This window comes from Sinohyriopsis cumingii, chromosome 3 (assembly GCF_028554795.1).
Source record: "Sinohyriopsis cumingii isolate HCF-2022 chromosome 3, ASM2855479v2, whole genome shotgun sequence".
Taxonomy (NCBI): Eukaryota; Metazoa; Mollusca; class Bivalvia; order Unionida; family Unionidae; genus Sinohyriopsis; species Sinohyriopsis cumingii.
In genome coordinates this window covers 95,133,387-95,157,442 of record NC_142963.1, presented here as the reverse complement: position 1 = coordinate 95,157,442, position 24,056 = coordinate 95,133,387, and the positions used below count along the sequence as shown (strand labels likewise).

Genomic DNA, 24,056 nt, shown 5'->3' with positions numbered 1-24,056 from the left:
GGCATGTTTGTGATGATGTGTCGTTAAATCATATATATGGATAGCTTGATTAATGAGAAAAAAACTGAGCAAGTAAAAGAAGTTCCCCAAGTTCATCCAACGGCTCCAGTGGCATAAGTGGTTTGAGAGAGAGAGAGAGAGAGAGACAGAGACAGAGAGACAGAGAGAGAGGGGGTCAGATTTTATCCCGTCAGTCATGAATAGTATCCCCATCCATCATGCAGATAAACGACTTAAAATTACACGTACAATCGTCTGTCTGCCGCAGTAGCCACCGACAGCTTGGTATAATCAACCACGTACTACTTTTTGCCTAAACACAGGTGGTTTACCAATAAACGGTCATCTTCATTCTACTAAACCATAACCCAGCTGTATAAGAGTTTAAGTCAATGATAAATTCTATCAAAAAACCGATAATTAATTGATAACTAATCAATAAATGCTAATGTGAAGGATTTTTATGATTTTTTTTTTTTTTGTTGCTCGTTATCATTTTATCCAGGGTGGTATAAGTAGTACTTTAAATAATTTAGTACTTTCACAGCTGTAACTTGTGCAATGTTTGACATTTTTCTAGTCTATAATTTCTTTTAGGGCGAGAGCGGCGTATTTTACTAGCTAGCGAAAACTTGTGAAGGAATTGGGACATTAAAAGATCCAAATATTTTAAGGACCTGCCATTCTAAATAGAATTATGAGATGATTTTCCACCCATCTTAAATAGCCCAAATTTTCACACTGCTTCCGTATTTATAGCTGTTCAACTCAATTTATTAAACCACAAAGAAGCTTGAAGTCAGAGCTCCCTGTCTGTTCAATGACTTGAGACTGTCAGTTGTATAGAGTGGCGCTCTGTTGTACCTTGCCGCGTTCTGTTACCTGTATGGTATGCTAACTCGGGATTTTAGTCGTATTGCTAGTTCGGAGTTAGCTTGGCTGTAGCTCCGACGTTTTCTATCCTAGGAGAGCGATAGATGAGGGTAGAGGGCAGAAAGTTCTGACTTTCTCCCTCTGGGATGGATTTGTATGAGCGTGTATTCTACAGATGACGGATGTGTTAATAGTTGGAAAGTTTGGAGCTTGTAAATATTTTCAAGCGCAAGGAATGGTAATAGGAGATATTCCATTGAGTGCACTGGTTTCCCCTAAAAATTCTTAAGTGTGGAATTCAAAAAGAGCTATCTATTTGAATCGTCTTGTGTGGATTGAGGAATTTAGTATTGTCTATTTTATCATGTCAGCGGTTTTCGTGTGAAAGATAACTAGTATGGGGGGAGTATTCCACAGGTGGATTGACATTTTCTGTGCGGTCGCCGGTCTTGTACATGTGTGCTCAGGTAAGATTTATTTTTTAATTTGCAATGCATTACTAAAAAGTGCATATATTTAAAAGTACAATAAATACGTTATACTTAATTTTTTTTGTTTTCCTTGTTCTATAGGTGTTAAATGAAATTTATAATCTTTTTATGAAAAATAATAATTTTTATCCCGGACGACAGGTGTGCTAGAGACATAGCTGTGTTTCTTATTAAAATGACTAGAGAGTGTGGAGGTTACATACCTCAGGTGTGTCACACTTAAAGGACATAATTTATGCGGATGACATAAATTCACATCGTTATTCAAAGTCTTTGGATGTACGCCGGTAGAACGTGAAATAAAGGCGTCAGAGGGTCACTGCGTTTTATGTGAGATACACAAAGAAATCAAAGTACGACCGAAACATAAAATATGAAATTTGTAAACAAGCATTCAAGTTTGAATAGAGAATAAAAGAAAATGCCAAAGTCGAGTGATCCTGTCGGTTTTAGAGGTTACCTGGTGCATTTCAGAGAAAAATAAACACTACAGGCAATCTAATCGTAACTGCTTGTAACAATAGTCTCACGATATTAAAAAGAACAAAACATGCGATCAAATGGTAACTGCTTGTAACAATGGTCTCATGATGTTAAAAACAACCCTGCATCCTACTGACGTGTGCTGATAGCTGCCATTTGAACCACTTGGGCGGCATGGAACTATGTTTTAGTTCTTGTTCAGTCCTACCCTCAACCTTATCACAGAAATTACAGAGGTGGTCCGAATATATTGCTGTTTCTTTATTTGCGAAGAAATTTCAAGTGAAAAACATGTATACTTTTCTGTCAATTACTGCGCGGACACACATCTGAGGCATAGTTTTGACTTACAGAAATACTGTAAGAGTAACAGTACAATAGCGACAGTAGTAGCAAATAGCAGCAACAGTAGTAATAATAACAGCATTAGTAGCAACAACAACAATAGTATCAAGAGTAATAGCAGCAATAGCAACAAAAGTAGTAGCCATAGCAGCATCAACAACAATAGTAATATAGAGTCGTAGCAATAGCAACAGTATTAATAACAATAGAGTAGTAGTAGTAGTACTAGTTGTAGTAAAGCAAAGACGACCTTTTAAAGGGTCCAGTTGTTAAGAGAAAAATTCTGATGAGTAACTGTTTTTTGCCTTTCTGTGATTTTTTTTGGGGGGAAGTATCCTTAAAAATATAATTTTACATACTGCAAAGGTGTTTTAATGTTGACATATACTGGTAACTTCTCTCGCATTTTTTGCATAAGTGTGTACTCCGTTAGTCGTCGCAGTGTGCAAAAGTGTTAGCAGTGGTTCAGCGAAAGATGTATTCAGAGTACGTTTTCGGAAATTATTTCGCAAAGCTTTTAACAATATTCCCATAACAGCCACAATAATTTAGTGTCTCTGTAAATATAAACTGAGTCCTGAGAGATCAAGAATTTGCCTGCCTGCCTGTTTGTCTGTCTGTCTCTGTATATGACGATTATTAAACATTCAAGCAGTCACATAAATGAAATTCTTCGACAAAGAAGGTGCGGAAAACGAGTTGCAACTTGGAGTACTCACAACAAGGTAGACCAAGTTTGCTCTGTCCTGAAAATCACATTTTATTATTCCGTTTTTATTGTCCGCTTGCAAGACAGGGCGTGATGTACACAAATCGTGTGCGGAGATGTAGAAAATTTACCAGCATGTTTATGGCAGAAGTTTTCAAGCACTTGCTACGATTTACGAAGCACAATATTATACATAGAACCTGAAAATGCATCATCACTTTCGGACAACTTTCGTTGTAATTCACCTTTGTTGTCGGATACCTAAGATGTCTTCCGAATTTCTGACAGTTTGTGTCTCGCGCTTTATACAAAACGTTGTCTATTTCCGATTCCACGCTAGCTCATACGTGTTATTAATTCAACATTCGGCTTTAATTACTATTGGTTACTGTGCCAAATTATAAAAGAGGATTTGCAAGACAAAGTTAATTCAGTATATCTGTAAGCCTCACCTTGAAGAACGACGGGGTGCAGCTGAGTTTGGCGCAAGACACAATTTGTTAGGGAACCATTAATTTCTATCTACAAACCCTGATCTGTAATTACAGTATATACTCTACTCAGAAATAGACGGTAGTAAATTTATATAATGAATACTAAAATGTCCTTTATCGACAGGTGTCCTTCATATAGAGTTTTAACAGAAATGAAGATACGGGTTCTAATCTTATCCTTTATGGTGTTATTTAAAAGAGGTAATGTTAATGTATGTTTTACGGACAAATATTGAACCGTGTTGTTGATGCGCGTTTTTTTTTAGCGATTGTTAATGGGTGTTGTTTTTGTTTTTACAACGATGAGCAATAAATCGAAGTTAAAACTATTTGTTTGAAGTTTAAAAACGGGTCTTGGTTTCAAGTGATGAATTAATTGCCAATTTGGGTTAATCTTCATTTCTCCACCTTGCCCTCCGTCCCCGTCCTCATCCCCCCCCTCCACCCAGAATAGACCCTGCTGTGCAATTGATATCGCGGTATATTTTATGCGACATGTGAGGGAATTCACATAGCATTGTACTGAATTGTTTTTTTTTTTTTTACATCTGTTACCGGAGTAGGAATACATGCTAGAATCATGTGGTGCATTTGGTTGTTGCAATAATTACGTGAATAGAGCTGACTTGCGTGCGATTTGTCAAATAGATAAAGATATTATCCATCTTTTTAAGACTGCATGGCGTTTCCATAAGAACATTTTGTTACAGGGCTATACCTGTGACGACCTATTGCATGTCTAGGTTTATGTTCTACGTGAGAACAATAGCCAGACGTCGATGAAAGTCAGTTTCATGGAACGTACTTTTAGTGGTTAAATAGTACGTTTCATGAATATGATTGTCATCGACAGGTTTCACCTCCAAATTTCTTGAGTGACAGCGACGATAAATAATGAAATGTGACATAAACTGACAAGTCTTAAATATAGTATTTTACTGACAACTACATTGGAGAAGCTGTCATGAACTTTTACAGAACGTCGATGAGAATGACGTTGACAACAATAATCCCTGCCAATTACTTCGAAGATATACATTTTTATTTTGTGTTTTAATATGAGTCCATGTTAGAACCTAAGAAGTATAATCCATTCATTAGACTAACAATAGGTTGTCCTTGTTCAGTAAACAACGATCTTGATCTGAAAACGCTTTTATAAAACAACTGCTATGTATGTATGTATGTATGTGTGTGTGTGCGTGCGTGCGTGCGTGCGTGCATGCGTATGTATGTATCAAATAATGAGCCGCTTTAGCTTACTGGTTATGACATTGGATTTCCCTGCAGAAGGGTGTGGTTTCAATTCATTCCATCATACCAACCTAAATCTTCTACAGTGGTGTGTCCTTGGGCAAGACGTTTTACACCTTCCTCAGCAAAATCCTCATTACCAAGTTTCCGATATGTTAACCCTATCTGCGCCTTGGCGGATCGAGCAGATATATCTGTTCGTAGGGTCCGTGAATTTCATTGGATACGGCGGTAAGCCACCGCATCCAATTAAAAGTAAGTCGTTCAAAGCTGAACTCTGTTCCGCCACGAGCGAGACAAGGGGGAGCACAAAACTGTAATAAGCAATTTTTCACTGCCGGTCCGTCTTTGTACAAATACATTTCACGCAAATACGCCTGTAATAGCTTCTCTCTGATACGTAGTCATACTTTCGATGTTTAACTTATGCAGTATCTTTTTGAAGTAAATTGGTTCCACCATTTTCTGCTGATGTACAATTCACCGCTGTTACACGCTGTTGATTAGTTGGTATTACACTCTAGGGAAGCAACTAATGAAATCCAATAGATATCGCTAGGACAAGGAACTAGAATATCTACTTGATAGGTGTAGATAGGGTTAGCATATCGGAACCTTGGCTAGCGAAGACGCGGCAAAATATGCTCTCTCTCTCTTTCTCTCTGTTTTGGATTTCGTCAATGGTGTATGTTATTGTACTTAATGTTAACATTTTTCGGTTCTCAAATTTATGTGCAATTTAATTTTACATTTTTAGAACTTTACCTTTTGTTGGCACCATATAAACACGTTTGTGCTGATGTGCCGTTAAATGCTACCAAATACACACATATTGTCAGTGATGCATTAGAATCCTCATTTGGAATTCAGTAATCAGTTCTAAGGACGTATACTATATAGAATATATATTAATGCAATTCTCCCATTCACCATTTTTTTTAAAAAAACCCAACAAAACAGAACAATAAAAAAAATTCTTTTTAAATGAAACCACCGTCCTTCTTTTGAGGATGCTATCATGAAACGTTCAGTGGTAGATGAGAATTTTGTAAAACGTTTAGGCCAGAAATACTATCCCAGTTGTTGTGATGATATCAGAATCGGGTCGGAGAAGAGTGTATTAAATTTTAAAACTACATTTATTTGACTGGTTAAAGGACTACAGTCACTTTTAAGGGTGATAGTTACTAAGCTTTAATACAAGATTTACAGTCTGCACAAATATAAATGTTAAAATGTTAGTCTGTTAGTGGAGTTATCTGAAGATAAATTCCAAAAATAAAAAAGTTATTATAAGGTTATGTTTTCACAACAAAAAAGTCAACCGCGGGCTTAACTATGGAGAGCGAACGCTTGCGAAATATTCGGCGCGGTTTATTTTTGCTGATTCATAAAAGCAGTACGACGACGGTGCAGTTACAAAATACAGCCCATTTGAAGAGTGCTTCTCTTACTGAAGTTGCTTTGTTTACATTCTGTGTAACCTATAGCCGGATTATAAAGCAGCTTCAATTGTATTAATGCGTTTTGCTTACTCGGCAAAATGAAGAATAACGATCTCTTGAAAGCTGACATCAAAGGGACCGCCATTCACCAATTACATTGTATTGCTTACCACATTTTACTTATAACAGTCGAAAAAGAGTAAAGTAATCGAAACTGTGTGCAATACTGGTATTCGCGTGTGCTCCCAAAGCAATTTATTTCGTCAACAAGTTAAGTACAGTTATAAAAGTGTCAAATTTGATTTTTTGTTACATATACAGAACACGGGACAAAAAACTATTAAATTCGAATCAATGCCGGATTAAAGCATTCCAGGGCCCTAAGCACTGAACATATTTTGGTGCCCCCCCCCCCCTTACTAAATGTGAAACTAATAAAAACTAAGAAAAAGATAATATTAAAAGCTGAAAAGGTACGAAAATATCAGTGTTACCATCATTCCAAATCAAAATATTACTACATGCAGATCGAAGTGGTGATATATATATATATATATATATATATATATATATATATATATATATATATATATATATATATATATATATATAATTCTTTTAATTTTATCATCAACAATTATTTTGTGATTTTTTCAGGTGCCCTAAGCACGTGCTTATTGTGCTTGATGAATAATCCGGCACAGATTATAATTCATCTTCAAATTAGTGAAAGTTGAAGTTAGAGTAAACTCTAAGTTTGTTTAGAAAGACTACTTCCAAATTACTGCGATCTATTTACTTTCGAATTATGTTCCGTACGTTACATTAATTTGCATTCACACACTGCAACATCACTTGGCCTAAGTGGTTAAAGCGTATGTTGGAGGTCGTGGTTTTGAACCCCGGCCGAGTCATACCAATGACGGCCTGGTGTGAGGATACTGTGACTGGGTGGGACATAATGCTACATATCTGCAACATGATGCTCCAGTGATATACATCGTTATAAACTGCCACACTGCAGACATCGTAGCTATATGACTGACACATTGTTAACGCTACGTTAAAAATCGAAATCACACGCACTTCTTTTCTCATATATATTTGCCCAAACTTCTATTATTTCTGTAACGCTATTGCATGATTTTAAGTACTTAAATATATTTAGGTTGAAATATTTTCACACGATACATGCCTTACGAAACAATGTATCAGTTGGTTTTCTTTCTTTTTTGTTGCTGATCAAATCTATTTGGAAATTATATGACGCGGTCAGTGTTTTCTTATGATGATATTTGTTAGGTTGCATTTTATATGTGAATGTAATGTTGTCATATTCCTCAACACGTTAATATAGTGATATCTCTTATTTTGTGCCTTACTTTGTGGCAAATATAAATCTTATAACAATTTAATGTTTTATCTAGAGGTATATCAGTCAATTTGATAAGGAATGTCGCCTTAGATTTAATTTATAGCTGACATGCAGTGATAGAAGACTTTATTGAAATATGGACTGGCAATTGGTTTAATCAGAAACATAACTATTATGAAACAAATATTTCAAAGTTCTCTCATTCATCAGTTCTATCGAATGACTATTTTCTGGGGATACTTACAGTAGTTCATTAATTATTTTCACTGCGATTAATGACTGCTTGATTGGTTTTAACGGAACATAATCACGCTGTAAGGGGCCCCAAGTGGCCGAGTGGTCTAAAGCGCTCTCCGTTACGGATCACTACCATCTCACCTCTGTCTGTGTGGGTTCGAGTCTCGGATTCAGCCAATGTGGGTATGTGAGAAAGCTTGCCAGTAGCTTCTAGTGGGTCGGTGGTTCTTTCCGGGGGTTCTTCCTCCACCATTAAAACTGGCCGCCATGTATAGCCTATCGTGTGCTGCAAAATGGCGTTAAACCCTACAACAACAACAACAACAACAACATCACGCTGTAGAATTTTCAGTGCGGAGCTGGAGGCAATGGAATTCAACCATCTTTGTCTAATTCAGCTAGCCCTGGGTTATTTGGGCAAGATTGGAAATCGAACATCAGTGGTCCGCGCGCACGCCTCTGTGTGTGTGTGTGTGTGTGTGTGTGTGTGTGTGTGTTATTCATCAAGTTTGACAAGTTGGAATTCCGCCAATCGCAATATTTTTAATAACCCTTATTAAGCAGAATGTGGATCATGTTTTACTCCCATCACTGTGAATTTCATCACAGGTAGTGGACTATGACAATACGGCTTTTTCCTTCCTGCCTTCCTTTCTTTTTTAACTTCTTTATTATTTACCTGATGGTATAAATCACTTGATCAATTTGCAATAGATACGCAGAAAATTCCACTGGAGGTAGATATTCAGCCCAAGGAACAAAGTTATTTGTCTAATGTGTCCCAAAAATCCCTTGCCTCGTATAACTATTAACCTTAAAGATTGAGTTGGCGTGAAATATGTTCAAATGACAGGCGAGACGATGTCTTCCAGTTATATTTTAGATTATAGTTTGGGAAAAGTACGATAAAGAGATTAGACTGGGTAAGGGTAACGTGATGACGGGCCATTGTTAGTTAATGAACTGTACGTCCGTATCGTGTACATTGAAATTCAACGCTGAAACGTCTGGTTCATTAATAAAACTGTCATTCTCAATTAGAGGGAAGTGTTGAAATGTGCTTGTCTGGCAATATATATATATATATATATATATATATATATATATATATATATATATATATATATATATATATATATATATATATATATATATATATATATAAGAGAATGTCAGGCAGTTCCAGAATGTATTAAATCAACCATGCTTAAGCCTTAAATAACAATAGGATACGATTGTTGTTAAAGTTACTAAATTTCTGAAATGTATAACGCTAGAATTATTTTGGAACAGGTAGATACGACACAGGAAAGTTTTGACAAATCGAGACTTTATTGATTTCGAGAATTTTAGCTTTTTATTGGTATACGCGAAGCATATGAAGGGTGGGAATGCTATAAGTAATATCTTACAATAATCTTTATATCAGAAATAACAAGAGTCGTTTTAAAAATGTATCCTCGCCCATGTGATATTAGTACCAGTAACATGTGATATTAGTACCCGTAACATGTGATATTAGTACCCGTAACATTAGACAATTGGGTGGATGAGATTGAAAAAATTATCTTGTTTCTTTCCTGGCCAATACGCGCATTTGAAACAGATGATATGGATACGTCTCACAAATATTTCACGTTGAGAAAAACTTGCATACAAATATATAGATCTTTAACAAAATATAACATAAAATCAAAATACAAAATACAAAATAAACACTAACAAACCCTATAATGAAACCTTAAATGTCAATTTTGCAGACTTCTGGTTTGTGGCCATTCCCTTTCTAGCATTAGTTTCAACCATTTTAATATTATTTTCTGCTCATTCAGACTAATGTTCGTTATAAAAGTTACAAACGTTTGAAATAAACGGCCGCAAAGACTGGTGAAAAAAGACGGCTGAAATCCCTTGTATCAATAACGAGGATGCACTCGAGTTTGTCTAGGCAGACCACTGTCACGCAGGTATCTTCTTGTTGACTCCTTCGTGAATCTAATTTTCTCACTAAACAGACGTTCGACTATCATTTACTCGTACGCTGGTTACAAGTCTGTGTAAAATCAACAGTTGTACCAGACTTAATTAACGGCTTTATTGTGGAGAACAGCCGTGGTAATTTACAATGGCTCAGTCTAGGACGTGACATTACCTTGTGTTTCCATGTGTGGATAACGTCGCTTCTATGGATTTTTATATTGGGTCACAATTAATTAATTAATTAATTAATTAATTAATAATAATAATAATAATAATAATAATAATAATAATAATCAGAAGAAGATGAAGAGTATGCCTTATGTTTTTAAACTTAGTTGTGGTCTGGTACACGTTATTGTATACTGCTTCCCTCTGTGAAAGTATGATATTCTTATGCAGGTAACATCTAATTAACCAGTCTTCGAACATTTCGAGATTAATTCTATGTTTGGTTCAGGAAACGTTCGATGCTATACATTTTCATCAAGCTTTAGCCGCAGTGGTGACGGTCGTTGTAGCAGTTACTGCCTTTGTTATTTGTTGTTTTTTGTTATCCATCAAATGAAAACTTTCTGCATTAAAGTTTTTACCCATCTGTACCAGAGTAACACAAACGACTTTAAACTCGTGCTTGGTGTCACGTTATGTGAAGACAAACCAAAGTTGTATGATACAGAATCCTGAGTTTGGTACCGTCAAAGCGCGGCCATCTACGGAATTTGGGCAACCATTGTACCAAGCAATAATCTTCAGTGTATCCAATGACTGGAATGGACACCCTTTCATCTGTCAGTTTTTCTTTGAATTTAATATTGACAATGAATGTGATGAAACTTTGATTTTAACGCCTTTTACATCTGTGAAAAATGTCCAATGTTATACATAAAATCTGACCTCCAGCCACCCACCCTCTCGTAAACGACTATCCGTTTTAAAATGTACGCTAACTGTCCTCTGCAACTGACACTGATTAATGACTACCCTGTGAAATCACAGGTAAAATCAAATGTGATTGACGCTCGCCTGTTTTAGAAGTGTGAAAAATCGTTTCGTATTGGGTTCAGTTAAATTTAAACCAAGATGTCCGACAGACTATAAACCCTTTCAATGAACAGGTCATTGTGAGACGACCATATTTGATAAGGGAAAAAAAATCCGAGGCCAAAGAAGAGTTGAAATTAAATTATGTTAATATTAATGACAAATCCTTTTTTATATATAATTTTATAATGTGTTTCAACAAACCTGTTTCATTAGGGACCGACATTTTAGTTTCCTTTATTCCAAGAATTTATTCAACTGCTATAATGAATAAAATAGGTTCTTTTTTCTCTCGATAAATCAGAATTTGTCAAGCATTTAAAGACCGGATCTTTTTGTTTTCATCACATTCAAGTCAGCCCTCCTGCCTCCTTCAGTAAAAGAAGGTTGGCCCCTATCAAGTGTTGTGCCACGCATGGAATTATTATAAAACCGCTCTGGTGGCCTAAGTGGTTAGAGCAGCCGTCTTGGATGCGGGAGGTCGCGGGTTCGAACCCCTGCCGAGTCATAAAAAAAGACTTATAAAATGGTATCAACAGCTGCCTCGCTTGGCGCCCAGCATTAAGAGGTCAATGTTAGGATGGCCTGGTGTTAGTATAATGTGACTGGGTGGGACATCATGTTTCATGTCTGCGGCATGATGCCCCAGTGCTGTACATCACTATAAACTGTCATGCTGCATACATCGTACACACACACACACACACACACACCTATTATATGACAAAACGACTGTGCCTATGTGCATATATAATGAAGTTTGTCTTTCATTTAGTGCAGAAAAGAATATCAGTGAACATACACTAAAGTTTAGCAACATATACTTCTAAATACTAGGGTCAGATCTGTTAAGATCTAAACTCTTCAACTATATGTTAAATATCGGATACAGGGCAAAAGTTTAAAGTCTGAACTAACCAGTCTGCTAGTTAAGCTTGGAACCCCTTTTAACTGATACCTTCAAATAATTGAATTTTACGCCCAACTTATGTTGTGTTATTAACCCATGTGTTAATAACTCATTTTGTACGGGGTATATATTATTGTTAATTTTCAGCAACAGGGCTAGAACTTCGAACCTTTTTCTGGGCTATTTTAATTTGAATTATCAAAGTTGCACGTCTGTTTGTTCAGCGCAGTACTTGTGTGAAAAAAGGAATATTTATTTCAGTACCAGTGTTCGTTTTACGATTCAAGGGATAATTGGCTTGAACGCTATAAACTGTGAATTTCTAAAATGTCTTCGCCAGAATTGTGTTTTTTTTTTATTTTAAAAAGTGAATGTAGATCTCTCTCTCTCTCTCATTTTTTTACAAATTCTCTTAATTCATCCCTCTCTTAAGAGTTTAGTGCCATCTATTACGCACACCCTGGGAATATCCTGAAGGAAATGTAAGGGACGTACATCCTGTTCTCCCAATACGCATCATCTTAATCTACCAGTCTCTCACGGACATCTCATTCGACAAATGGCGAACACTGCCATGCCCTTTCACACACTAACATCTACTTATGCCATACACGCCTTGATCTATATACAAATAGTATTCTTACGAAATGTCGTAACACGCACTCACCATCTAAATGTTACATTCTGACACAACAATCTACCGTTGTTACGATAATCGTTCACATTGCCTGTGTCCTACGAATTGTCGAATGATACATAGAAAAACGTAAATACATATGCATGCAAATCCACTCAGTCTACCCCGCATAATTCTTAGTCTATACATAATGACAAATGCAAATACACATCTCAATTCTACTTTCTAATAGAATCAACTACACAATAAGATGTAATAGTCTCTGATAATTCTACGATATGTTATGTTCCATGTCCCAGTAAAATAGCTATACGTCATAATACGCAATCTATTACATTCTTATCTACACAAATCAGCACAAACATTCGGCTGAGATATTTCCTACCTGTAGAAGTTTTCTATTCTTTTCCAGTTCAGTTCCGGTTCACCTTTTTACGAGTCTCTTGCTTGGAGTGGTCTATTCCCCCCCACAAAAAAAATATTTTTGATATTTTCTTGTATCCTGTACTCATTTCAAACGCCAGGGATCCATTGGTTAATTGTACATAGGATTAGCTCCTCGTACTGGTAGATTTCTAAATTCCTCTAATTCAGACTGGCTGGTACGCATTTTTTGATAGTCGGCGGCGCTTGGGTCCAAATCTTGTCACATGTAGTTGCGATCGCAGAAATCTATTCTTCTTACTGACACAAAGGCCTTAATCCTTTAAATAGACTAGCCAACTCAACCGTCTAGTTAGTGAATAAAACACATAACCAGCCATCTGGTGTTGGCCTCACACCTTTAGCTGACTGTCTTACGTGACCCTTAGCCAGCAAGAAGCTAAAATCACGGCCGTAACGATGGAGAAATTCTGATTATATTTCATCACACTGTCTCGTATTATTTCAGATATCATGATATCAAGGTGGGATTTGAGGAATCCATGTTCTTATATCCGACAATATATGAGTACTTTACCGTCAAGAAAAAGGGGCAATTACAATAAGAATTTTCTGCTTCACCTTAAATAGGTCAATATATATGGTGTCCTCTATATTGTTCTTCAAAACGTTGACATATTTTGAATACTTTTGACAACTTGCTTTCTGTAGAAAACTGGATCGACAATCCCCCACCCCTGTTGGTGTCCAATGTTGTGCCCCTATCATCCTCAACAACAAGAGACCTTAGCTGAAAATGAGGAGTAGAGTCGGTGGGGCGGCGCGAGGAGTGTTGGGGAGTCAATGTCCCCCGGACGCCAGGAGGAGGAGGGGGTGCCATCTGGAACTTTTTAATGGAGCTGACATTTCCATAGCATTTCACCTCACTTTAGTGTAATAGGGAAAATTCATCACAAAATATATTTAGGTGGGAGGGGTGATGGAAGTTGGCAACTGACATTAAAACATTTCCCAATGGCAAAGTAGGGACGCCACTAAGGAGTATTTTTCCGCCACTGAGTCAAAGTTTCGAGACTGTTTCCTCAAAGCTTCAGTGGAAATTACTTTTAGTTATAAGAATCGCATGTTCTATTGGTCTCACAGTACACGAAATGGCCAAAGATGTTCTGATTGGTGTTACCTTGCCAACGAGAGTGTAACCATTAATTATCATTTAGCCTAACTTTGCCAACCACGTTGTATTGTCCATAGCAAGGACCGTTTTCGACCTCTGTCACGGGGCCCCGAGTGGCCGAGTGGTCTAAAGCGCTCTTCGTTACGGATCACTGCCATCTCACCTCTGTCTGCGGCGGTTCGAGTTTAAGATTCAGCCAATGTGGGCATGTGAGAAAGCTTGCAAGTAGCTTCTCGTGGGTCGATGGTTCTTTCCGGTGTTTTCCCGGTTCTTCCTCCACCATTAATACTGGCCGCCATGTATAGCTTATCGTGTGCTGAAAAATGGCGTTAAACCCCACAACAACAACAACAACGACCTCTGTCACTTATCTTCGCAAGAATGACTGAGCTATTGTAAAACAGAGTACTTTCAATCCGAGTTACTACATAAGTAGAATAACCGTCGGTTACATGAAATGAATCGTCTTTATTAGTGCTCTAAAAATCGAAATCTATGCGACTTTTTTGTAAACTGTAATTTGTTCGGTTTAAAGTCATCAACTTTCCGAGTGAAGCTTGTTGAGCTGATAAAATTAACAACTTTAAGTAATATGTTCCATTTTGGGATAAATATGGTATACCTCGAGAACTGGTTTCATGGATTTAAACTAGCAAGCTTTTGCTAAATAAAGACTACTAGCTCGAACTTTTGACCTTTGCGAGTTAGTAAATTTATCAACCTTATAAGAAAGGTTCCTCACATTATTTACCTGAAAAGATTGGAATACTGTATTAACAAAATCTGAGAACAGCCATAAATACTTCTACCTAGCCGTGGTAGTCCGTCTGCATTATTTTCTACATAAAACCTCCTAACAAAACACTCATTGAAATCAAACCATTGGTCGTACTAGCGATTCTCAGACTGATTGTCTATGTATGTATGTATGTATGTATGTATGTATGTATGTATGTATGTATGTGTAAATGTATGTATAAATATATCATACGAACGTTACACGTTAATTAATGTAAGACTGCAGCAGTTTAGTTCGCTCACGATTGAACTGTGTTTGTGTGTGTGTGTGTTTTGGATTTTTAGCTTAGCTTTAAAAAAATTTCAGTCATATCGCTACGATGTCTGCAGTGTGAGAGTTTATAGTGATGTCTATCACTGGGGCATCATGCCGCAGACATGTAGCATGATGTCCCACCCAGTCACATTATCCTGACACCAGGCCGACCAGCCCTAACACTAACCTCTTAATGCTGAGCGCCACGCCAGGTAGCTGTTAGTACCATTTTTGTAAGTGTTTGGTATGACTCGGTCGGGGATCGAACCCACGACCACTCGCATCCGAGGCGGACGCCTTAACCACTAGGCTACAGAAGAGGTCCGATTGAATTGAGGGTAATAGATAATAATGAGTTGGTGCACATGTCTAAACCAAGATAATGGTTTCCTCTTATGGGAAGATTAAAGAGACCCGAATAGACCGCAATGGCATTTAACGATGTCGCATTCATTATGTCAGCACGTGTAGTTTAGTCAGTATTCGACAAAATTACCAAGGAGAAACGTGTCACATTGGCCCCGGTTTATATTTATTAATTTCGGACACTTTCGCTTGTCTTTATTAAGATTGCATTTGTTTATGCCTATTTTCTGTGCAGAACCTGATACGAAGCGTGACCTGTAATATAGCCACTTAACTGAAATCTCTGGATCATGGTGTAAGTCTGACATAAATTGTTATCTAAAATACAACCATAGGATCGAAATCTCTCCGAATCACGGTATAAAACTGATATGGAACGTGACCTGAAATATAGTCATAGAACCGAAATCTCTCCGAATCGTGGTTCTAAGGCTGCTATAAAACTTTAATATGCCCATTGGACCGAAATCTCCCTGAATCATGGTTGAAACGTGAACTTTATTATAGTCATGAGACCGAAGTCTTTGTGTTACAATTATGGTCATGTAGACGATGCATATTTCTCGGTTACAAATTATCAGCATGCATGTCACAAATGTTTCTAGGATACAAATTATGGTCATGTATGGTCTCGGTTACAAATTATCAGCATACGTATCACAAATATTTCTACGATACAAATTATGGTCATGTATGGTCTCGGTTACAAATTATCAGCATGCTTATCACAAATATTTCTAGGATACAAATTATGGTCATGTATGGTCTCGGTTACAAATTTATCAGCATGCGTATCAAAAATATTTATAGGATACAAATTATGGTCATGTAGAAAGAAGGCTGATGTACTTCTGCTCTGCTTTTGATTGATTGAAGAATAAATAAGACTAACATTTCTATTTCTTCTTATTCAAATATAGTTTACCTGTAGGAGATTAGCTTCTCATGATTAAGTTTGCTTGTTGGAGATGGGTCACGAAAATTGAGAATCAATGGTCACATGTATGTTCCATAGAGAAAACCGACATCAATGGTTACATGTTGTTATTGTTGTAAGGTTTAACGCCATTTTTCAGCACACTATAAGCTAGTATAAATGGTGGAGGAAGAACCCGGGAAAACCCCAGAAAGAACCACTGACCCACGAGAAGCTACTGACAAGCTTTCGCACTTACCCATTTTGACCGAGCCCGAGACTCGAACCTACGCAGACAGAGGTGAGATGGCAGTGATCCGTAACGGTGAGCGCTTTAGACCACTCGGACCCCCATGGTCGCATGTACGCTACATTGAGAAAATGGGCACCAAATGGCCACGTGTATGTTACATGGAATCATAAGACATCAATGTTTGTTCCGTAGAGAAAATCGACATAAATAGTCGCATGTACACTACATGGAGAAAATATGCATCAGCAGTGACATATTTGTTACACAAAGAAAATGGATATCAAATGGCCACTTGTATGTTAAATGGAGTAAATAGTTATCAATTACCGAGTGTGTTACAAGCAGAAACTGAACACATATGGCAACGTTTATGTTATAATGAGGACCGCCACGGTGGCCTAGTGGTTAGAGCGTCCGCCTCGGATGCGGAAGGTCGAGCGTTCGAACCCGGACGAGTCATACCAAAGACTTACAAAAATGGTACTAAAAGTTAGGTGCTCGGCATTAAGAGGTTACTGTTAGGACTGGTTGGCTTGGTGTCAGGATAATGTGACTGGGTGGGACATCACGTTACATGTCTGAGAAAATGAACACCATTGTTCACGTGTATGCTACAAAGAGAAGACGGATATATATGGTCACGTGTATCTTATAGGGAGAAAAAGCCTTGTAACGTCCAAGTAACGTACAAGAGTGTTTTTCTTTTAGATTTATAAGAAGGTGTACCCTATTTATGATTTTTAAAATAAAAATTTCACTGTGCATAAACATTGATTATTAAGCATGCCTGAAGATTTTTCACAGTTGTCAACAATGACGTTACAGGCGTTCATAGTGGTCAACTATGTTGTTACACTTGTTAACTGTTGTCAGCTGTGTTTTTAACAGTCGTTCACAGCAGTCAACCAGGTTATTACAGTCAACCACGGTGATCAACAAGGACGTTAAAGTCGCCCACATTCGTCAACTAGCTTATAGAAACTGGGGGTTGACGATCTCTCATCCTTCGTAGGAATCCATAATTCTTGAACAGAAAACCTTCAACAGATGACGCCTGGAATTTCATCTGAGACTTTGGTGATGCAATAGACTTTATTTACTTAGTACCCGTGGTGGTCAGGCCCGAAACCAAAAGGTTAGAATCTCTTAATTAGGATGGCTACCGTGGGTCATCCAAGACACATCATTCAAATTGCCCCGGCACTAAATAGCCTACTCGTTTTACAGTGCCGTTACATACCTAATCAATATTTTGTTGTTGCATTTTCTAAGCTATAAATGTTGGACAGTAAACTGGCAGTGCCTCAAAAGTGATTGAACTTTATATAAACATGTAGACGAATGACACACTTATATAAGGGAACACAAATTTATGTTGTTTTTAAGAAGCTCAGCAGATTAGAATATGAGCGACAAAAGACATTGCCCAAATTTAAATGAGGAATTACTGAAAATATTCCATAATTTCAATTATATCTAACAATACAGGCTTCTGAACAATAAATTTAGTCGAATTTGCACTTTTATGAATGAATGTTATTTTTGTGTGTTTCTTTGACAACCAGCTATTTTTCGTTGCATTATTACTCGCTATATTTCTGGAAATTCTGGATGATTATTTCTTAATTCAGGTGACATTTTGCGTGCAGGTGAGCAAGGGTGTGTGGAGATTAAACCTGAACTTTACTAACAGTGTTAGAAACCCTCCAGGCTCTCCACCAATAGTCTATGCAGTTTGCGGTGTTACTACAAGCTATTAAATACTAGACTATGTACAAAAAGTTCTATAAATCCTATAGTTTACGTAATTGCATTGTCAAAGAGGAAATTTTTGAGAATTTGCTCCCTTCTTTTCTAGTGCCAGATTAATGTGAAACGCAGCCCCCCCCCCCATGTTTGCCTTGGATAAAATTAAAAGTGTTTAAATGAACCACACACACACGCGCATATCTATCTATCTATCAATATATATATATATATATATATATATATATATATATATATATATATATATATATATATATATATATATATATATATATATAAACCGCCTAATACTTAGCGTAATGCAGCCATAATGATTAAATTATACACATATAAAAGACAGTTTACAGACACCTTTCACGGTGTTATATGTACGTCTCTATCTTAAATGCCTCCTCTCCAGCCTTAAGTTACATTAATGCAGAGCTAGGAATGATGTTTTCTGAAACTAGAATCCCGGACGGTCTTGATACTAATTCCCAAGTAGACAGATTTTCCCTCCAAATGCCTCTGGTAGATTCTTTGTCTTGTGTGAGCAACAGGTGTGCTGAATTTAAATACGGTCAAAACCAGAAAATGTATGACATATCAGCACGTTGCACGTGCATATTTCATAAACTATATTGATCGCCTGGATATTACATTATTTGATAACAGTACATAATGTTTGAGTTCGTTGATAAAGTGTTGGAAATCTATGGTATGGAAATTAAAACAGTTGTTTTTCGTGCACCCACATTTATATGACATTGCGTGAGCGAGAACATTTATGCAAATAGTTCACGACTGAAGTAGTTTCTGATAACGACTCGCATTCAGCAATAATCTACGTAGTCTGTATGAAATACACAGTATTATGACTAGAATTCAGTGATTGGCATAGATAATATATACTCACTTTTACGCTGAGGCCAACTGCAAACTGCCCAGATGTAATTTGTAGGACAAAACATACACCCTGCTATGCGGCAGTTGGACTCGATTTATAAGCGGGTTCATATGGTATTAATATTGTTAAAATGTAATTTGGATTATATTATATTTCTTGCTTAATCAGACGCTTAGTTGAATTATTATCAAAGAAAATTTTAACTTTCTCAAAATTGCTTTTTTGCTGTGTTTGGGAAATGATATTCTTTTTTAAACAAAATTGACGGATACACTTGCTTTTAAAAGTTTTTTTAGAACAGTTCTATCAAAGTCACAACTATATGATTCTATTATGCACAACAGAAAGCTTATTTTATACAGTGCATGTTGGTCTTATGTTTAAATTCGTTTGAATAATGCCCAGATGTGTATTTCTGCCTCAAAACTGAATGTTGTGTTTCCTTGAAACTGCTGTATCTTTCTTCAGACATTTTGTAGAGATAGCAATTTTGTTAAGTTTCCTGTTTTGATCTGTCATTTCAAATGATATTTCTAACTGATCTATGTATGCTTTATTCATAGCAATACCTAAATTAATAAACATTTTATTCAGTTGAGGTTCCTTACTGCACACTAACTACGACTAAACGTGGATGTAGAACAGGGAATAATAGCGATGCAGAACTTTGGTAGTAATGTTCTCTTCAGAGGGGTGTGTGTTTATTTTCTTCCAAACAAATGTTCTGTAATATATTTGTGTGTTCAGTCTGAAAAATAATTATTTGGACCTTTTTTCTTTTACATGAGTAGCCGTGTCCAAAATCTACCACTTTTCTTTGTCACCACCATCCCACGCCTTTTCTTTTCCCTTCATCACAGACAGTTGCCTAGCAACCGCCCAATCAATTCCGCAATCTATGGGGCAGTGTGTGTGTGTGTGTGTGTTTGTGTGTGTGTGTGTGTGTGTGTGTGTGTGCAGATGTCATTGGGAACGGCCAGTTACCTTTGCAGGACTCACGGTACTAATTCAACTCATATAGTAAACATATGGAAACACCATCTTATTCAAAATTTAATAACTTAAAATTTCTGGGTGCTGATGATCAGACCTATATCTCTCCATACACAACTATCCTTGGTGCAAGCTTTTGTGTGGAGAGCACCATATGAGCGCGGCATTTTTTTCCATCTACATTGCATGAAACACATGCTATCTATTCTGAACAGATGAATCAGGTGCTACTTTCATTATTGAGTGCTCCTAAGTCAAGTCTGTAAAAATACTAAAATTGCATCACTAGAATTTTGTCTGATAGGATAAGCTCTCAATAGAAATTTTTTACTAAAAAATTTCTTTTCATTATTAACCAATTATGGACCACCAGACCCATAAATACTCTATTATTTGTTCACCCATTTCTAGACTGGTTCACAGTTCTTCCATATAATTAGTACCGTGTGTCCTGCAAGATTGCATTCGTGGCTTTAAACTGAGAGTGGTCTGCCTTTATCCTTCTCTGGAGTCAGCACAGTTGCACGAGCATTTAATATCGAAAGGAGGGTTCAAGAAATTTAGCATTTTGACTCTATGATTTGTACTCTTATCCATCTTTAACCATCATCCTATTTATGTGGGATTGGGGGTTGGGAAGGTGTAGCTGCAGAAAGTTTTTCTTTTGAAGAAAATAAGGGGAGTGGTTGAAGGGGCTGGAAGTATGGTTTGAAAATTTAATTATTCTAGTACACAAAAAATTCAAAATGATTCTTTTGTCAATGTTAACACATACATTATTGGCGTTTTACATTTCTGCAAGAATACAATAAATTCCCACAAACTTGTTTGACTTGGAGCCAGGGCTATATTGTTTATAAATTTTGAAATTGATATTTTCCGGTGGGTCGTGCTCCAGAATCTAACTTTGCCTAGGGCGCCATAGTCTGGCCGGGTCTGGCGCCGCCCTGCTTGGAGCGATATTTCTTCATGTATTCAGGCAACACAAACATCTGGATATTTATGCGTCGAATGAGTCCATTAAACGCACTTTTCAAACATTTATTCATATGATATTAAAAAGCTTTTGAAAAAGTATATAACTTTTTATTGTGTCTAGAATTTGGAAGGATGCACGTTTTACGATGTGTTGGAGCAGAATTGCCCAACATAAAGAGGAATGTTAAAAATTGGTGTTAAAAGGCAGAACGAGGGTGGGGGTTATCGGGAATGGGAGGACACTGTCTTTGTATGGTAAAGTGTAGACAACGAGTCCAACTGTTAAATTTATACAATTGTATTTCAGGACATTACACTTACTTGCTCGCTTATTTGGATTATAGTCACTTTTCGCCTGTCGGCATGTACGACTCGTCACTTTCACGCGTTTGCATGCTACTTAATTTGTGCGATAATTCGCTATTACTAATACGACCCGAGCAAGCGCCAGGAAGCAAACAAGCGAAGAAGACCCCGACAAAGTCCTTCCCACAGCGACACCCTCATGCGTCCTCTTCCGGAGATGGTCGTCAGCATCCCCGTATAATCCCTACAGAATACTAGGCAGTGTAAAAGCAGCCATTTACTACATAATTACATAGCATGGTAATTGTGACTATAAATATAGACGGAATTAAACCACATTGTGCAGCGATCACAAAGACAGGACAAACATTTTTACTATACGTGTATACTTATTTACAATTTCACGTGTATTTGTCATCAAACAATGCTTAGAATCATTGTTTGTTTGTTGGTTGGTTCTAATGACATTTTTAGTATATTATTTAGCCATAAATAAGCCAAAAGACACACTGAAGCAGACGACCCTGTCTGGCCTGGGTGGGTATTGACTTTACGAAATGAACTAATGCTGCTTCCCTATTTAGAATGTGTCAAGAGTGGAAGTAATGTTTCACTTAAATATGAACGACTCATAACATAGATTAGACAACATTATGCTTGGCAAGTTCAACGTAATGTAAATCGTAAGTATATTATATATCGTATAACTCTATCAGGTTTCCCACCCACCTACATGATACATTAATCTTTAATAGATTTTAGATATAATCTTTACGTTTTAATGATTATCATTATTATTGATTATTAATTATTTCTTATCGAATTAAATGTATAGGTAATCTAATAAAAATATAATTTGTACAAGTTTTCTTGTGGAGTTAAAACATTTGTGCTTATTGAATACATACAATATTATCAAACATTTTACAACACTTATCTGAAAAATGTGCATTGCAAAATGTGAGATTACACTGAATGAATGTGATAAAGTGTTGCTTAAATTGTCGCTTGTATCCGTTTAATATGATATTTTTTGTCTCTTTCAGGGGACTGTTTGTATAATGGAATGTACTACATGGTGAGTACCATTTTTCATATCTAGCTTGTGCATAACTTATAAGCAGCGATATGCTTGTCAAAAGAAAAACCATGTTCCCCAATTACAACATTTTATCTATTGTCAATCAAGCTTGTAACGGTGCCTCCAATGTTTCTGATGAGTTATTGTCTCAAGAATTGTTTACAGAATGTATGGATAGCACTAGCACTAGGTCTAATGGAGGAGATACCAATAGCACTAGGTCAGATGGGGTTAATACCAATAGCACTAGGTCTGATGGGGTTGATACCAATTGCACTAGGTCTGATGGGGTTGATACCAATTGCACTAGGTCTGATGGGGTTGATACCAATAGCACTAGGTCTGATGGGGTTGATACCAATAGCACTAGGTCTGATGGGGTTGACACGAATTGCACTAGGTCTGATGGGGTTAATACCAATAGCACTAGGCCTGATGGGGTTGATACCAATTGCACTAGGTCTGATGGGGTTAATACCAATAGCACTAGGTCTGATGGGGTTGATACCAATAGCACTAGGTCTGATGGGGTTTATACCAACTGCACTAGGTCTGATGGGGATGATACCAGTAGCACTAGGTCTGATGGGGTTGATACCAATTGCACTAGGTCTGATGAGGTTGATACCAATAGCGCTAGGTCTGATGGAGATGATACCAGTAGCACCAGGTATGATGGGGTTGATACCAATGGCACTAGGTCTGATGGGGTTAATACCAATAGCACTAGGTCTGATGGGTTGATACCAATATCATTAGGTCTGATGGGGTTTATACCAGTGGCGGTAGGTCTGATAGGGGACTGTACGAATATCAGTATGTCTCATGACGTATGAAAAGTTAACAGATGGCACCTAGGTCTAATGGGGAAATCATAATCTCGATGTTTGACGCGATCGACCAAATCGCTGACATACACTGGTAAAATATGATGTTTGATATCGGTAATGATGGAGATCTGCTGTGCAGTCATTAGTACACTTTACACATTTGGAAAAAAGTAAAAATATTTTTTTCACATCTTCACTGTTTTAATCCCTGTACATCACTTTACAAAACTATTATCACTCGGAAGGGAGGGGGACCTCCTTCTATGAAAGAAATTTTAATGGAATTATTTTTTAAGACATCTCTATTGGTATGGCTATAATTCCAATTTAGGACGATAAATTGACACCATGATATTGTTACGGGTATAACTTCAATTTAGGACGATAAATTGACACCATGACATTGTTACGGGTATAACTCCAATTTAGGACGATAAATTGACACCATGACATTGTTACGGGTATAACTCCAATTTAGGACGATAAATTGATATCATGACATTGTTATGGGTAAAGCTCCATTTTAGGACGACAAATTGACATCATGACATTGTTATGGGTAAAGCTCCAATTTAGGACGATAAATTGACATCATGACATTGTTATGGGTAAAGCTTCAATTTAGGACGACAAATTGACATCATGACATTGTTATGGGTAAAGCTCCAATTTAGGACGATAAATTGACATTACGACATTTGTTTAAAACATAATTTAAATATAAAATGACATATCTATATATTTATTGAAATCTCGCATCTCTAAAGTAAATATTGACATTTTCAACTTCCTGA

The 24,056-nt window shown here is 36.9% G+C and overlaps 1 protein-coding gene across 1 annotated transcript in view; it reads left to right on the top strand.

Moving 5' to 3' along the window:
* Nucleotides 1-926: 926 nt before the first annotated feature.
* LOC149803322 (extracellular matrix organizing protein FRAS1-like) overlaps nucleotides 927-24,056 on the top strand; it is a 307,035-nt gene continuing 283,905 nt past the window's right edge. The window contains exons 1-2 of the mRNA XM_089953030.1: nucleotides 927-1,340; nucleotides 22,398-22,429. Of these exons, the coding sequence (XP_089809156.1) occupies nucleotides 1,271-1,340; nucleotides 22,398-22,429 (102 nt within the window). The 5' untranslated portion in view covers nucleotides 927-1,270. The remainder of the gene's footprint in view (nucleotides 1,341-22,397; nucleotides 22,430-24,056) is intronic.